Below are 17,962 nucleotides of genomic sequence, written 5' to 3'. Positions count from 1 at the left end.
AAAGAGGAGACAGGGACAGTATTTTAATCCTGCAGGAATTTTGTTGTTGTCCTAGAAGAAGTGGCAACAGTGGTCTGAAAAGGCAATCACCACAAGAATTAGAGATAATGATTTCCATCTTAGAATAAGAGTAACTTCTACGTAAGGCTCTGCTGCATCCATTCCTGATTTATCTTCTCTTCTTCCCTACCCCCTGCATTAGAGGGGGAGTGGGCCATTGCTGCTATGATGCTCTTATTCCCTGCTAGCGAAGAGCTGATATATTTCAGTTTTATGCTCTCCTCAAATGTACTCAGACACATGGAAGAAATACCTTACAGGTGTTTGCATCATTGCAGATACTCCAGAGGACTGAAAAACCACTGTATTCCAACAGTAATCTTTCCATCAGCCCCAGTGTACTTTGTATCTCAGCTGTGATGCTGAGTCCTGTTGTCAGTGGAGGCAGTGAGAAAATGGGTGGAAATTTTGGTGACATGGGGATGAGACCCTTGGTGTTAATGGCAGACCAGTAGGGCTGATGTTGGATACAGCCTGGAGAAGCTGGATACGTCCTTGTACACAGCATCTCTCTGTCCCCTCTGAGGGAACTGGAAGTTTCTTGGCATCCAGAAGGTTTCTTGGGGATGTTTGGTCCTTATTCTTACTAATATCAGGAAGTAAATTAGTACTAGATTGACCTTTGTATCAGACCTTCTAGGGGTCTCCCAGCCTTTTCATTTAGACCAGGCCTCTGAGGGAAAAACCCAGAAATAACACACTGGTGTGGTAATTAGTAAGCACATTCTACATAATTACAATGTTAACATCTCAGGGGGAAAATGAAAGCTTGTGCTGTGCCTTTAACGGGACAATTTGATAATCCTCTTAGCATTTTCTCTTTTGGCTGATAATATTTCACTGAATTTTACTTTGTAAAATATTCCTAAAGGGAGGCTTAAGCAATAATGCAGAGATTATGGAAATAACTCTCATTAAGCATAGGGAGAGACTTCGGCAAAGCCATGAACCGCTTCAAAACATGTAACCCCCATTAGGAGCTTCATTTAAATGTTTATTCACAGAGCAGTAAATTTTTATTACAGAACATTTTATTGAAACATAAATTAAAGAACCCTAATTATAAGTATCACAAGTGTTAAAACAATATGCATTCATCAACACTTAACTAAAGATCAGAGGTGAGGGGAAATGCAATTGCTTTGGTTTGCGTTTCAGCCACACTAAATTTACACTAAACCACCCAGGCAGAGTGACCCCAAGGGAAGGTAAAGTGCAGGACCTGAAGGCAGGTGGTCTCCAGCAGCCCCTAATCCTACACCACATTCCTGAGCATCTTAGGGAGCACCTTTGTGCATCAGCCTTGCCCCATGTAAAATGGAAGTGATACTTTATGCAGAGACTGCCAGGTTTTAGGGTTGTTTTTGCAGTTCTTTGCTTTTCAGGGTGTAGAAAACACTATTTGGGTCTTACAGTGTTCCCATTGTAGTGTTGGTGACATATAATGGAAGGTGAGTGGAGCTGGTGATGCTCCTTGGTCTGATCTTCCTATCACTGTGTGAGGATCCTCATTCCTAGAGCTAGGGGCCAGGTTAGAGGTCAAAAAATACTGGTTTAGAAGCCCCATGCCACCTTTATTTCCATTTGGCTTATTCACTTGCTGCCTTTCAGAGGATCTCATGAGAGGTGTCCAGATTACATCTGGATCACCACTTCTGATGAGCATGCTAATTACTCTCATTATTGTGCCAGTTTTTCTTAGGTCTGGGGATGGGGGGAGGAGCAGTTGGCAGTTCTCTTGTAAGTGCTAAAGTTACCTTCAGCTGTGGAAGTTATGATTGCAGATCTCAAGGGGGTAGAGAAATCTTTCTGTGCATATTTTCATTAGGTCGAGATCTCTTTTTGAGCTCATGCACAGCTCATTTCTTTAAAACTTTATAGCAGTTGACAGATACATTATTTATTGAGAATGCTGAATCTGCACATTTCTCAATGTAGGTGTTTGAAGATGAACTCTGCTGCAAGTGCCCCACTTGGTTTGGTTTCTGATATATTTGCAAATTCACTCAATTTTGTTACTTTCCAAATAAGGTGTTCTCTGTGTTGAACAGTCTTGTTACTCAGTGTTCAGGAGGCAAATCCCAGGAATAAACATTGGTAGGGATCATTGGAAAGCTTTCTTTTCTCCCTCCCAGGGGCACATGTACAGTACAGCACCACATGGAGTTACACACATGGCTCCTGACAGGCCTGTCACGCCACAGTTTGTAGCATCTGGACACCCTGTGTGACCTCATCTCCCAGGATTTTTTCTCCCATTTCTCCTGTTTTCCCTCTTTGCACCCTCTTATGATGTTTTTGATTCATAAAGCTTCCACCACCATCTCTGGTCTATCAGTAGTTCCCACCCTTCCTATTCTCTGGTGTCTCTTCTAGTCCATTCCCACCTGTGTCTCTGCTGCTTCCTCCTCTGTCACCCCAAGCTTTCTGAGGTAGATGTGGATTTCCCTGTCCTTCCCTTCCAATTATCCAATTATTCCACATTATCCCTCTGGCCCCCTGTCCATGATGCCCTCAAGTCTGGCAGTCTGTATCATCCTTACAATTCTCATGATGCTAGAAGAGCTTCAGTTTCATGTTTTAATTAACCAGAGCCAAAGCAAAGGTGTCACAGGAGTGTGTTGGTCCTTTCCTAGGTTTGGAAAACCCTGACCACCAGCCAAAGCTGCCACCCCTTGTCTGTACAGCCTTGTGCTTGAGGCTTTAGTGAAGTGGGAAAGGAAAATGCTGATTCCTATAAATGGGGCATTTTTAGGAGAGGAACTGTTTCAAGTAGTTTCCTGTCATGTTTTAATATTTTATAAAGATTAGGTCTTTTTAAATGGTCTTACTTTGTGTAATTTATAACTCCTGGAGATAAAAAGGAAAAAAAAGAAAAGAAAAATATTAATGTTGGCCATAATTTTGAAGGCTGTGAAAACTGAGTATTTTAATTGACTGAAACTCCTTCTTTTCCTAATGTTGTATAGGATTTTAAAAATTATTTCTTAATTCATTTCTCCACCCCAACTCAATTCTTGACTAGGAAAAATGTCAAGAACTCATAAATACTCACTGAACAGAAAATGCTTTCCCATGAAGATGTCTTTGCCAGGACCTGCAAGTCAGCAGCCCTAAAAATTGGCTTGCAGTGCCTAGAAAGAGCAATTTTACCAAGTGTTAGCATCTGGGTAATGCGATGTATTTTTGGGGACAGCAGAGGGAGTGCTGTCTATTAATGAGCTATGGATAAACAGGCAGGGCTTTTCATGGAATAATTTTGTAACAGGGATAATTGAGCAGTTAATCAACAATAGCAAACCAGGGCTCCATGGAAGCCCAGTTTACAGAGAAGACAAAATTGCCCTATTTTTCACGTGGCTATCTCAGTATTACAGTTGATTTTCTTTATCACCCTCTTAACAGTCTTACTTGGAGAATGGTTATTAGTTTGGAATTTCTACAGTTAATCTGGTAGTTTAGAAGAAACATTACCACAATCTCCTATAGAGACACAGGCTTCTTGTAATGGACAGGGGACTTGGCTGCAAACAAGGTGCAAACCACCTTACTTTTTTTTTTCTAAAGAACTCACTGACTGGGGTCTCATGGTCACCCAACCTTGCTACCTGCAGCTGCTAATGCCCTTCATACCCTTCCTCCTGCCTGAACATGACAGTGGCAAGGACATTGGGGTTTATTTTTCCTGGCTCTGTTTTCCTTCCATGGGACATCACAGCCTTTTCTGACCTTGCTGCACTGTGAGACTGGGGAAGCCCATGGCTGTGTGACCTGTTGCCATTTTTTAATGTATTCATCCTATAGCAACATTTATTGTTGATAGACTCTGTGAGCATGCTGAGGAGCTTTTGTACAGGCTGGTATCTCCATTTCTGTTGGAACCTGAGCTTTGTTGTTCTGCTAGCCAGCACAGCAGCTGAGTGAATAGAACATAATATTTATGAATTATTGCAGACAATGTCCACATCCTCCCCATTGGTGTGTGGCACGGTCATCTGCTCCTCTCTGTTCTGGTGTACCTGGGGAAGTTTTTTCAATGTCTGTTTTTGCCTAGTATTTTCACTTTACATCCAGTGCAGTGGTGACACATTAGTTATTCGACAATAATTCAGCATATAAAACCAGCCACGACCAGGAACATTGCTTTCTGCATGGCCTTGAGCTCTGAAGTAAAACTCACCTGACCTCAATGGGTGGTTTTCCAACAAAGCAGGCACCAGATTTTTTGGCAGAGACTTTTGTGAGCATTTTGCAGTCCTGATTCACTGCAAATTGACTCTAGATGCATAATCCCACAAATGCCTGTCCTGCTGCCAGATTTCAGAAGTGGTGGGATGAGTGTGCTCCAGAGTGCCCACCAGCACCATTCTACTGCAGCCATGCTGGGAATGCTGCAGGGCTCGAGTGGAGGATCCTCTTGCTGCAGTGGAAGAAGGTCATCACGGGCTGGTTTGGGCTCACAGTTTCCACATGGCACTAGAGATTTGTTCCTTGCAGTAGCATTTGCAATTCTCTTGACATTCTGGGTATAAAGGTCTTGAAAAAACAACTTCTCTTAAGAGTGGTTTTGCATCACTCGATGATTCTCATCATAAGGAGTTTCTCTAAGTGAGATTTCATTTGTATTGTGGTAGTCACTGTGAACACAAAGCAACAGTCTTAGCCTGAGAAAACTGTCAAATAATTTTGATTTTGAAGGTCTAATAAAGTTCAGCTCCTACAGCCTCCTTCCATCTGCTGCTGCTGTGGGCATCCCTGGCAGAAAATCTTGTCCTCAATGTCAGAAGCAACTGATGAGGCTCAGACACCTTTGACCCAGGCAGTGTCCTCTGCCTGGGGACATATTGCTGTATTCCTCTGTTCTCCTCCCCAATGTTCCTGTCTCCTGTGATCATGCTCAGCTTTCTCCATCAAGGTCTCTGCAGAGGAGGCAATGGTAGCTAACACTAAGCAATGCAAGCATGCATCTACATTTTTTTCTACCCTGATGTAGGTGATATTGCTTTGTCCATAAATTTAAATGTCTCTGCTGTTTTATGCCACCTTTCTTGCTTACTTATCAAAATAATGCAAAAAATGAGGGGAAAGCAGTTTTTAGGAAAAAACTGAAATGCATCAGCCTGCTGGGATGTGATGAGGCTGTCTGCCACCCACTAGATATGAGTATACCCACAGTAACCGGGCAAAAAATTTGAAACACTTTATTTTGACATTTTGTATACACAATGTTTGGTTTTTTTTTGTCTCCAAGCAGTGTTTTAAAGAAAGATTTCCCTAAATCTGTTTGTTCAGTTAAAAAAAGTGCAGCCAAATATTTTGTTTGTGTCTACTGACACATTTGAGTCAACTGCAAATGTCTTTTTTGGGCATTCAGGTTTTTGTTCTGCATGGAAAACAACATAGAAAGGAAGCAACTTTTATTTGTGGACACCCTGAAGTTATTTCTTCTCGTACCTGTTGGGGAGAGCTCCCTGTAGCCAGCAGTGGATGCAAAGCACTGAGACATTTAAATAATATCTGGGATACGTATACTCTTAATGAACCAATTCACAGATTGGAAATGGAGCTGGTGCTTAAGTGCCTTGGTGGATTGAGGCTTTAGCAATAACAAATACTACTAAGGAGCAAAAAAGATCAATTAGAGAAATCCTAATGACTCAAAATATCAGCCTCCCTGAGTTGGGAAGGTCAGAAGCTGAAAGCAGATTAAGGAAGGTAAGATTCCCTTCTTTGGTATTTCTCACTACAGTAGTCACTGCTCTGTGCTGCTTGTATTTCCTTGTGTTTTCTTGGAAGAAAAGCTGAAGAAAAGGAATCTACTTTACTCACTTGTGCCATTCTGGTTCATTTCCATTTCACAAAGAAAAGGTAAAATCCAAATACTTATTTATGTTACATGCATAGAATTTAAAGAAAAAAAAAAAAGAAAAAAAATTACTCTCTTTTAAATTGATTGTAGTTACCTCAGACCTTGGAAATACTCATTTGTTTTCTGATACAGTCGACAGATTTTTTATGCAGCCTGGCATTGTGTAAGAACATAATGCATGTAGTGAAGGTGACTAACCCCTGAGAATGTCCCTCACTGATGCCAAGTGGCCCATATGCTGTCATAAACACTTTATTTTTTTTTTTTTTCCGCCACACAGATCACAAGAGCCTTTTTTTTGTGTAGGAGATGGCATTAGGCTCATTCATTACCTGCTGTGCTGGTCTCTGCATCTGCAGTGCAGCACCTCTGCACTGAGCTTTGGGCTGCATCCCTCTGTGCTTTCTGATCCTCCAAATTGTCATGGGTATACTGAGATTCTCCTGTGTGAATCCTGGAACATTCTGCCTAAAGAGCTAAAAATTGCTCTTAAAGGTGACTCATCTTCTAGAAAATACAGGTGTTGATATCTGGTATTAGACAGTATGTAGATCATCAAGAGAACTTCCTGAAAATTTATATTTGTAGCAAAACTATCAGTCCTCAGAAGAGAGAATAACCTGACTGGACAATTATTCTCTATTTCTATAAATAATTTAAAATCTAACAGGAACCACAGGTATGAGGCACTAGTGAAATTTTACAGTACCACTGCAAACTTTAATCTTCGCTTTCATTTTTCTTGGAAGTCTTTGCCCGCAAGCCAAATTTCAGGCCTAGGGCTATTGGGTGCCATCTACAAACTTGCCTTGTGATTTTGAGCATACATCATGAGAGCAGTGATGTTCAGATGATACATTGCACTAATACATCACAAGAGCACTATCACTCTCATGATATATTAGCATATTACACTATCAGAACACTATCACTGATGTATTACTCAAAAACACAGTTTTTAACCCTCAAGAATCATCCTCATCTCTAGGCTGAATACACTGAAAGCTGTGGATAATAAGAATAAACAAATACATATTAGGTTTCTATAGGGTAAGATGAGGGGGGGAAAAGAGTGGTATTCAGAATATTTCATTAGTTGAAGCATCCTCGTGATTTCATTTTATTCACTGAGAAAATGTTTTCATAGGTTGAAGCTAACACAGTGTAGGTGTGTTTGAGTTTTCTTACAATCAGCCTAGGAAAATCTTTTTTGATTTTGAATTTCATTAGGGACTTGAGCCATGTTTTGAGAACGTTTCAGTGAGATGCATGAATTTCAACTGACTTCTAGCTCATCAAATTGAGTCAGGTGCAAACTATCTCAATTCTATGTAAAGCATTTGGTGCTGCTTGTGATGCCGTCATTTTGTTAAAAGGATTTAGGCACCATCTAAAAATATCTGAAGATGCATCAGTGTGATCTGTCACTCAGATCCTTTGCTGCTTCTCCCCAATGAGGTAGAGGTTTTTTTCCTGAAGAATTATTCTGAGTTGTTTGTTCTTTCTCAAAAGTGGGTGAAAGGGGAAAAGATAAAAGAATGCTTTACAATACTATAGCTGAATTTAGTGCAGAAAAGCAGGCTCTGCAAAACTGGGCTAATGATTCTTGTGCCTTGTGGGTTTGGGACCAGTTGGTGTGCTGGAACTCATGTTCCTGCAGGGATCTGTCCCCAGCACCCACCTCATCCCACTGGGGGCTTCGGTGGTGCTATGTTAAGCTACAACCTCCTGGGACAAAAAGCAAACCATTAAAGAGTTTTTTACCTTTTCACCTTGTGAAAGCCATTGAATTAACCATGCTGTACAGCCTGGTGAGTGTCCTTTCCTGACAGTCTTCCTACCCAGGTTGTCTCTGTTGTGCACCATCAGTTTCTCTGTCTCTGAGCCCATGCAACACAGCATGAGCCCAGGCCTGGCCATGCAAGCCCTCTGCCCATGCCAGCTGCAGCCCTGTTCCAGCACTGGCACCTTCTTATTCTTGTCAGTTCTGAAGTCACAACGTGCAGCTCTGAGTTTGATTGTCATTTCAAAGCTGTAGCTAAATACATCTCTGACTGACAACGATGGCTAATTCCACAGAGCCCCTGAACTTCCAGGCATCTCACTGTGAAGCTCATATAATACAGCAGAGCTGCTCTCTTATGTTTTTCATCTTTTATATCCTCCAAAGAGCTGGGATACAGTTATGGAACAGGCTTATGTATTTTCCTCTGAAAATAATGCTGTGCAAGCCTCTGCATAGTTACTTGTATGTGTGGGGAATAAAACTGACAATCAAAAAAAGAAAGACACGAGCTTGATAATCACCATTATTGCTGTTTCACATTTTCAGCATGTCCACGTCCATGTCCTTCCAAGGAGAGCTGGAGACTTCAGAAGGAATGATGATGTGTACGAGGAGGTAAAGGCTGCCTACACTCCATTTCTGGTTCAGAGTTGGGTTTGCTGTTAAAAAATCACCTTAATGATGCAGGTCCTGCCTTGAGTGGAGATAGTTAATGGGATGTCTGCATCTTTATTGGTTGCATATACCCTGTGGTAACACCAAGCCCTGTGCTGGGATTTCTTTGAGAGTTCTGGTTACTCAGGGTCCCAAGGGAGGATGCTGTTGATGACTTGAGTACTTCAGTTTGTCACCACACAGAGAGTGAGGTGGCATCTCTACCAGCAGCTGGGTTCTCTTATTTTGAATTTGTGGGGAAAAAGGGTGACCACACAGTTAGCCTGGCATGTAGGGAGCATGTCCTATCTTGGCTGCCAGCTTGTGGTGCCAAACCACCTCCTTCCAAAATGGGAAAATGCAGACTGCTCGTTCCAACAGTCACAAATTGCCTTCTGGCCTGCTTTTTGTGGGGCTCTGCTTATGCTCTGGACAAATCATGTTGTAGCCCCAAAGGTAAAAACTACATAACCATGCATATAGATGTAATAGATGTGTGTGTCGGGATTGTACTGCAGAGCTGGGGACGTAAGCTGTTCCAGGATGGTTGAATTACTGGCTTTTTTTAAAAATTCACAATTGTACTGGTATTAACAAAAAGCTTTTCCCAGCTTGACAGCTGTCACAATGAGTTAATGAAAAAATCTCACTATTGTTAGATTTACAGATAATTCTTAGTGGGTTTGGTAGGATTATCTGTTTCAAATATGATATCTTCTCTTTCTGAAAGTAATTAATATAAAGTCGTTCAGTGCTACTGCAGTACCATCTGTTTGAAGGAGAATTCATGATATTTTCTGCTTTTGTATTTTTTCCTTTGTGATATATAAATGATGACAACTGCCCACTCGGAAAAAAAAGAAAAGGCATTGTATTTTTAAGTTTTTTAATGACTTAACTATGCAAAAGTGGCAAAAAAAAAGTTTATTATTCACCAGGTACATAGTCAGAGGCTGAGAACCCTATTAGTGAGAATAAAACCTTATAATGAGGTTTTGCTGAGCAAAGAAATGAAATGAAAATGCATGATGGCCCTCTTATGTACTGGTATAGCTAAAAGCAGTTAACTGAGTCAAGCTGAAAGTCAACATTTTTTCCTTTTCAAATGTGTGAAGTAGTTTTAGATGTCACGCCAACACACAAAGTTTCCATTTTTGTTGTATTTACAGTTCCACTTTCTTCTTTTTTTAAACACATTTCTTTCTCCTCTGTTATGTGTAAATACTGTCAAGTCTGTTAATGAACCAGACTATACACTTAATGCTGTTAAAAACAAAAGGGTGACACTGGTGAAAAATATTTTTATGTTATTTTCAGTTACAGCAATTATAGGTGTTGCTTTTAGCAGACACAGGAAGCAGAAATACTTAGACACAGATGTGATAATGTCTTTTAGCAGAGAATGTATAGCCTCAGAATCTAACAAGTCTTGAACATCATAGAGCTGATTTGTACAGACTGTAGCTGATAAAGATTTCAGGATTTTTTAGGATTCAAGGGATAAAAACCACATTTGATGCTATAAAAAGCTAGATGCAAAGTTCTGTCCCTGACTGGGTTGGAGTATGGAGGGGCTTAAGCAGTATGCTATCATAAGTGGATAAATCTGTTTTGAAAAATAGAAAAAGGACAAGTTATTGAAAATACAGCTGACTTTGGAGCTTATGTCAGTAAGCAAAAATATTTTGATATAATGCCTCTCTGTGTTGTACCAACAAGACATATCCCTTTGTCAAGAACTTTTAGAAGATTTAGGAAGATATGTAGATCATAGTAGAGCAACAGGCTGAAAAATCTATGAGGGACAGGGCACCATTAGGTGAGATGTAGGTGCTGGAGAGAGCTTTAAATCCATCATCCATGAAATTTGTACTTAGGACAATCAAAAATCTGTTTATAAATTCTCCATTTCCATATATATGAGTGATAGATGGAGTTGCAGTTTAGGCAGCAAAGGCCACTTTCCCAAATCATCCCAACAGTCTTTTTCTTGTCTTATATTGCATGGAGGCTGACCAACCTCCCTTAAACAATTTGTGTATTTATAAAGCTTACCCAGGCCTAATTTTGCATACTGCCATGCTTGATTTTACTGCCTCAGCTAAAGACTTTACAGTTATTGGGTGTAATTGTCACAGATTCTGGATCTCAGCTCTGGTTCAGCACATCTATCACAAACCCCTATCTATTTTGTAAACAACTTTGAGCTCTCAGGGCTCTGCAGTTGTCATCTGTATATGCTCAGCAGATTGCTGACAAATCCCATTGCTCTCTTAGCATCTGACAGGGAAGGGAATGCCCAGATGTTGAGCCATCAGTCCTCTTAGGAGACTTCTAGAGTTGAGACAGCTAAAAAGTACTGGCAGTCTCTTACCACGTGCTTTATTTCTCCCATTCAGTTTGGGAGTGACCACCCATCTGATTGAAAAGACAGCAAAAAGGCAGATCAGGTTGATCCTTGCTTAGGTTGTTTACTGGGCTCTGGTATCTTAAGGCTTTTATTTGTGAAGCTCTGCTATAGTCTCATGTAAAGCAACTCTTAAGTGTAAAGGTAAGGTAAATCTTTAGTGGTTGGTTTTTAATAAGATTGCTGATAGACCTTAATGTCTGCTGTTTCTGGATATATGTTTAGAACTCCAATACTGGCACATTAAGGAGGGGCCAACATCTATTCCACAGCACCCTCTCTAAGGCATTTCTTGGTGGGATATGTCACTTAATATTTTAGGTTTCTGTACCTCAGTGCATACGAAAGAAGTCACTCCATGATTTTTCTAAGATACAGAGAGAATGATTAATAATGAAAAATAATGAATGTTTTAGATGTATTTCCTCTTTGTGGTACTATTTCTTGGGAGGATGTTTCCCAGGGAGTGTTAGCTATCCACCCTATGGGCTCACCACAGTGAAAAGCTAAAGGTATAATTTTTCAGTTCTTACATTTTCCTGCAGTAATTTGTAACCTAATCTTGCAAGTGTGCACATGTCAGACTTAAATAGGTCTTACATCTTTAGTAGTACTTACCCACTGATTCCCTGTTTTTCTTGGACAGCAAAACCATAGCATCTAAATATTAGAAAAACATTAATTCCTTAACGTTTTCTTTTAAATTTGAAATAGTTTAATATTTTTACATTCATTAACCAAGGAACTTAAAAGGCCTTTCTACCAAGGAGTTGCCTGCTTTGAAATAGAAAAAATTCTTTTGCTATTGTAAGGGCGTGTTCGCAGTAACTGATAAGAATTTGGTTTAAATAAAAGTCTTTACTGTAGAACAGCACCCTGTCTTGACACAGTCAGCACAAGTTCTACAGTGTTGTTAGAGGTCATCGTGTCCAAGGTGTTCAAGAACATTATCCTGAAATGTCTCAGCAGTTTCATACACTCAGCCATCTGTGGGCAGTCCTCGTTCAGTGTGTGTTTGAAAAGTCCATAGCACAGTCTGTCCCTGGTCTCCACTGAGTGGTTTGCCATTACCACAATATAAATAACATTCATCATCCTTTGGGTTGGCAGGTAATAGCCATACTGGGCAGAGAGTGTGGGGCTTTCTCAGGGAGGAAGATTGAATCAAAAGGCCACAATTCAGCTGTTATGAGTGTTCAACTCAATAAATTAATTTTGAGACTGACAGATTCAGATGGGTGAAGGCAACTGGTCTCTCAGCAAAACCTTGAGAATCCCTGGCATGCACTGATGCGGTTTGTGGTGCAGACCACTGTTCCTCCCCAAACTCTGTGTTTCACTCTGCAGTTATAGCCTGCTGTAATGGATGCAGCTGCAGCAGAGATGCACATCAGGGCTGTGCATGCTGGGCAAAGAGTGCTCATCCCTCTCTTCTGCAGTTCCCAACCCAGGCTGGAGAGTGCTGTAAAAGGAGGATGAGAGAGGTTAGCCCAAACCCCTGGGCCTGCATCCCCCGGCTGCCTGCCAGACCTACATCATAGACATCTTGTAATGAGCCTGGGTAAAATTTCCTAGTGTGAATCCTTCAGTGAAAGAGATTGTGTAAAATACAGAAGCCGGCAAAAGAATTTGGTTCATGCTGCCCTCCTTTCCCTCTCCCATTCAAGCATGCAGATGGAGCGAGTCACTTAGGAAAAGATATTTTGACTTAGTGATCTTATTCAGCACATTATGTTAAATCATTTCAGCAAGAATACCTATTAGTAATGATTTCCAGCTTCAGGGAGGATGAAGGAGGCATTTTGGCATGTGACTCAAGAACCTGCTGGGCTACTGCTTCAGTCTGGCAAAACAGGGGAAACGTGGTGAATTCAGAAGCTTAGTCAAACAAGCCTGAAGTTTAATTCTCCATGAGTGGCTTTGACTGTGACATGCCTTCACTCTGACCTGCAGACATCATCTTGCATGCTGCTGGGCACAGAGCCTGGTGAAGGGCTTGAAACATGCACAGAGGCACTGAGTGGTTTTGGCTGCTTCCTACTTAAAGATAAAAGTATATAATGAAAAGGTAAATAAGCACTAGTCCAGGTCCTGCTACACAAAATGGAAAGATGCCCAACAGCTTCTATGAGCTTTGGATTGAACTCTTCATGAAAATTAATGGCATGCAGAGCTAATAGGCTGTTCCTTGGCCTCAGAACTATATTGCACCTTCTGGGAACATATTGCAGCCTGCTGCTAGATCAGTCTGCTGTATCTCAACTCCCTTGGGCCCAGACCCTGCTTTCTTTGCACCCTGCATGGGTAAATCCATGGAAAGGGAGGGAAGCAGCACAGAATCTAAATGTTTTGGGTATTTTTTTTTTAAAAAAAACCATCTCTGTTTTCCCCAGGTACAAGTCTTCTTTTGATGTGGCAGCAATTAAATTCTTCCCAGCAGGCTGTGGATTTTATCCTGGTCTTGCCAATGTTGCTCTTTCTGACTGACAGACCATCAGAAGAGGTTTTTGCTAGCCAAGGACTATAAGCCTTTCCCAGTTGTTTCATGAGTCTTCTGATATTATAGTCACTGCAGCATAGCAAGAGAGATTAACTGTGCATGAATATGTCCAACTGAGAGTATTGCAGCAGAAGCTAAAACTGTGGAAATAATTGTGGTTTTGATTTGGTAGCCGAATAGACAAAAGTAATTTTCAGTTGACCTGAAACCATTTCTTTTTTCTGTAGAACAACTTTCCATTTTTTGTCAAACAGGATGATTTCTACACCATGATATTTTATCGGGTTATATTTTGAAAGCCTCTGGAGACTGCTGACACCTCATGCCAATGTCTTACACACACCCAACTTCCAGGAAGCAAAACTAACAAATTTGTCAGTAGGGCCTAGGAGGAATACTAGGAGATATCCTGTCATCACATCTATCTCCTGAGGTGAATGTTTGTGGTATTTTCTGCCTTTTCCAACCCTGTGAGGCATTTCTTAATTTGATACCTGAAATCTCAGAGACCTTCCTATATCCTGTATACATCTCTGCACTTATTTTAATATAGCAGTGTATCATAACTGGATCTGATTAAGAGCCATATTAACTGATATCTTCCATTGGATCTTAAGAGGTGGAATCAGCTCAGCTATAGGAACAAATTAGAAGCGGTTAGAAGGGTTCCCATTAAGGCAGCCATCCCTCATGATCACACACATGCCCTTTACACCTAGACTTTGTCTGGGAGGTAATGTATATTTGGTATTTTATATATCATCATGTAGTCTCATTGCCCTCTAGCCTGGCTGTCTGTCTGCATTCCATCACTGCTCTTGCTGCTTCTTACCCTTTCCTGCCTCAAGGTTTCTACAATCATTCTTCTCATAGGTAAAAATATCAGCTTCCAGAAATCACTCACCTTTAGTCTATAATATAACAGAGACAAATTATTGTGACCATTACAAAAGAGCTCTTTGCCCCCCTTCTGTAAGATGTTTACTATGTTCAGCTCATGTTGTATTTGCTCTTTTGTGTCCTTGGTGGTAGCTCACTGGCAAGTGACTTAGTGACAAAGAGCCTCCAACCAAAGAGAAGTTGCTAATAAGGGTATTAAAGTGATTGTGGTCTCTGAAGTCCATTTACTGCATCAGTGCTTGGACTTGCATAGCTGCTCAGGTGCTTCTTGTGTATTCCCAGTCCCTAGGTAAAGCTGTCTCCAGATCTCTGCTTATCCTTTGATGTACAGTGTAAGCTGGATTCATGCTGGTGGGGAGAACGTGCCCCATTAGTGTCCTAGGTACTTGGCTTTTTGGAAATGGCAAGATGGAAAGCAAACAAAACTGTCAAGGAGTTGGCATTTTCCAAAGAGAGATTTTTCTTCTCTGGACTTAAATGTTGTCATAAACTTAATTACTTCCTTGCATTCTGCTTAAGGTTCAGGATATGGGAGCAGATACTTGGAAACCCCAAGCTAAATCACACTGAAACCTAATGCACTGCACAACAGATGACTTTAGCAATGCTTATTCTGTCTAAATGACTTTAGCAATGGCTGTTCTGCCAATAGCAAGAATTTGGAGTCACTTCTCAATCCACAGGACTGGTTCTGATACACCCAATAGCTCACAGTGATCCAACCTTCTTCTAGCCCTCTGACCCTCACGCACCTGTGTAAAGATGCTATGGCTTTCGCTTGTGATCCCACAAGGAAAGAGCTCTTTATACCTTGTAATTTGAGGCAGTTCCTTTGTCTGCTGTCCTGCAAATGTGGATCTAAGTATTTTGAGGGATTAGCTTTGTCCAGTGAAGTTCAAGTCCCTGGGTACCAGGTACCTGAGAAGTACCCCCTCTTACAGGGGATACCACTGAGCTGGTTGTTGCTGGCAGCTGCAGTGATTTGGATGTGAAGCTGTCACTTTCTAAATATGACTTTTGTAAATGAAAGTGGAGGTATATTAGTGGAGCCAAGTGTTCTTCCTGGTTGGGAAGTAAATGAAAGTCTGATGGGATAGGTTTGCCAATAACTGCAGGGTCAAGTTAATTTATTTTTTGAGTCAAAAGAGTGAAAAAACATAGAGATATGAGTAATAAGCTTTCCAGGTACATGCTTGTATTCTGATTTTGTTTGTTCTGTGGGGAAAAAAAAAAAGCAAGCATGCTTTCTTTGTCCTTTATATATTTGCCCACTGTTTCCCACTCCCCCTATTTTTTTTTTTTTTTCCTTCTCTCCTAGGGAAATAAAACTGTAGATGCGTTAGAAAAAACTGCCAATGATCATAAAATGGAAAAGAGAGGACTGAAAGAGTGTGGTTTTCAGGAAAGAAAATTACATGCTGCCAGTTTATATTAAGACAAAAATCATCAAACCTCTTATTTAGGCACTTTTAAATACAAAATTGTTTATTAACATAAAAATGAAAATTATAAAATCTGAAGACTACTACCCCTTTTTAATAAACATGTATCTATACATTTGCATTTCTGTATTTATGGACATACACTCAGAGGCATGCAGCAATGGATAGAGTGGAGGGCTGGGGGTATTTTTTGACCCCCTCTTAGATAAGGAATAATGCTGTATTTTTACATTTTCACTTGCACCATGCTGTAGCTGTGTGCTTGGGTTTTATTCATAAACATAGTGTCTGTGGGAACTTGTGGATCATCTATTTTCCACAGAAATGAATAAGATTTGAGCATCTACATCTCTGAGCAAGATCTGATTGTCATTCTTGTGCTCAGTATTTCTGCTACAACAGGCATCAGGGAAACAGTTAACAACACTGAAATATAAATTGCATTCGTGAGGCTCCAGAGTTAACACCTTTCTGTTACCAGCTCGCTGTGGTTTCACAGTTAACACCTTGCCTCTTCCTGCAGAAGGCAACACTTTGAAGCTTCTGGTCTGGCATAAAAGCTACAGAGTTTATCATAGGCAAGTCTCAGTTTGGTGCATTTAAACCAGTCGCTAAAAATTTCGTTGTCAAAAATAGATCAGGCCCTGCTCTCCACTGATGTTGCCATGTATCAAAGAGGACTTAATGTGCATAAAACACAAAGGTAGGAAATAATTCTAGGCTAAATACTGCAGGAGTATGGCTTTCTCTTCTAGATGACTTTGCTCACGCTTGTGTTCAGGCCACTTGCTGGGAGCACAAGGGCTCAGGTCTCCTGTGGGCAGACCTGAGGAGGGATTAAGCCCATATGATATCAGGAATAAGAGGGATGATAAAGTGAGTACAGAGTGAGAGTGGCCATGAACTTTTGTTGCCAAGTTTTTTGCCATGAAGGGAGTGCAAAGATACTGCAGATGCATTCCCATACTGGGTAAAAAAATGTTTTTTTGTTTCAGAAAGGAGATTTTAACAATCATTGCAGCAGAGTGAAAATGTAGTTTGACAGAGTGTTGGGATAATTATACACAATTTCTTTTTGTTTAAATATGTTAAGCACCATTGTTTCTTTTCCATGTTAAGGATTGACTTGAGTGCTAGGTTACAGCAGTTTTCCTTAGTTGCTTTAATCCTTGGCCTTAAGAAAATGAATACTTTAAATTTACACTTGTTAAGTACACTGCTAATGAAGAAAAGGCTTTAGCAATCTTTGGTAGAAAAAACCCTATATGTACAAAAAGAGAAAGCAAAGAGAAAAAAGAGAGAGGGAGAAGCTAATCACCAAACCATTCTGCTAATGCTTATTTTAATCATCCTGCCTGCCCTTCCTGGCAGACAGAGCCATTAGGCTGCAGAGGCAGGAGCCGAGCTATCACCGTCAAATGGCGCTGATGTTGAGAATTGAGCCCAGGAGTACAATTTGACTTGTCAGTTTATATAGACATAAAGCTTCATTGTTGTGCACAGACACAACTGGCTTTTTAAAAGTCTATTTCCTTCCTGATGATGTGAGAAGCTGCTCCCCTCTCTCCTACTGTTCTCCAGCCATCAAATTTATTAGGTAGCATTTATAAACCTGTGTAAAGGTTCAGTGGTACTGCAGGGGCAGATGGGCTCCAGCAGGGCCACCAGCAGACAACAGTGGCCACATGGCCCAGCTTCAAACCACCAGGTACCCATGAGGATGGCAGGAGTGAAGAGCTTTAACTTCTGCACTGAGTGATATCTCCTTGCAGGTAGATTTAAAATGCCCATATCTCTGCAAAGTCTTCAGAATTGTTAATTCTCTGTGACATCCAGGGTGTGTTTTAAAGTACAAAGGATGCTCTGACAAGAGAGGAGCTAACTGTGTTTCCTTGAGGTCAGAAAAGACATCTCAAAAATTTAATTAATTACTGGAATTGCATACATTACATATGACCTGTTTTCAAAAGAGCACATGTTGTTATTTTCCATGTATACAAAACTTTTATCTTTCTGACAACTAACCTGTGGGCTAACAATTTCTTTTGGCTGAAAATTCCTCCCCATGTTGCAGTGAGCCACTCAAGGGGTTTCAAGTAGTTCAGTACAGTGGTTTTCCCAAATTTTGGCTTCTACATCGTGCAAATTAGAGAAAGTGTTTATTGGTGCCCACACTGAACAGCAGCATTTACTGCTTCAAGAAAAAGCAAGCTTTAAAATCCCACTTGACTGAGTTGCAACCTAATTATAGCACAGGTATACCAATAAGCAGGGAAAGCAGGGAAAATAGAGCAGCCTTTGTCCCATATTGTTGGACAGTAACAATATTATGTACAGGGATAGC

The 17,962-nt window shown here is 40.7% G+C and overlaps 1 protein-coding gene across 5 annotated transcripts in view; it reads left to right on the top strand.

Moving 5' to 3' along the window:
- The window catches only part of FHIT (fragile histidine triad diadenosine triphosphatase), a 513,616-nt gene that overhangs the window by 417,911 nt on the left and 77,743 nt on the right, over positions 1–17,962 (top strand). For all 5 annotated transcript variants that reach the window (XM_071756166.1, XM_071756165.1, XM_071756169.1 and 2 more), the window contains one exon: positions 8,262–8,330. In XM_071756166.1, the coding sequence (XP_071612267.1) occupies positions 8,262–8,330 (69 nt within the window). The remainder of the gene's footprint in view (positions 1–8,261; positions 8,331–17,962) is intronic.

This window comes from Heliangelus exortis, chromosome 12, assembly GCF_036169615.1.
Source record: "Heliangelus exortis chromosome 12, bHelExo1.hap1, whole genome shotgun sequence".
NCBI classification, from domain to species: Eukaryota; Metazoa; Chordata; class Aves; order Apodiformes; family Trochilidae; genus Heliangelus; species Heliangelus exortis.
Note: the sequence above shows the minus strand (reverse complement) of the source record. Positions and strands in the feature narration are given on the sequence as shown.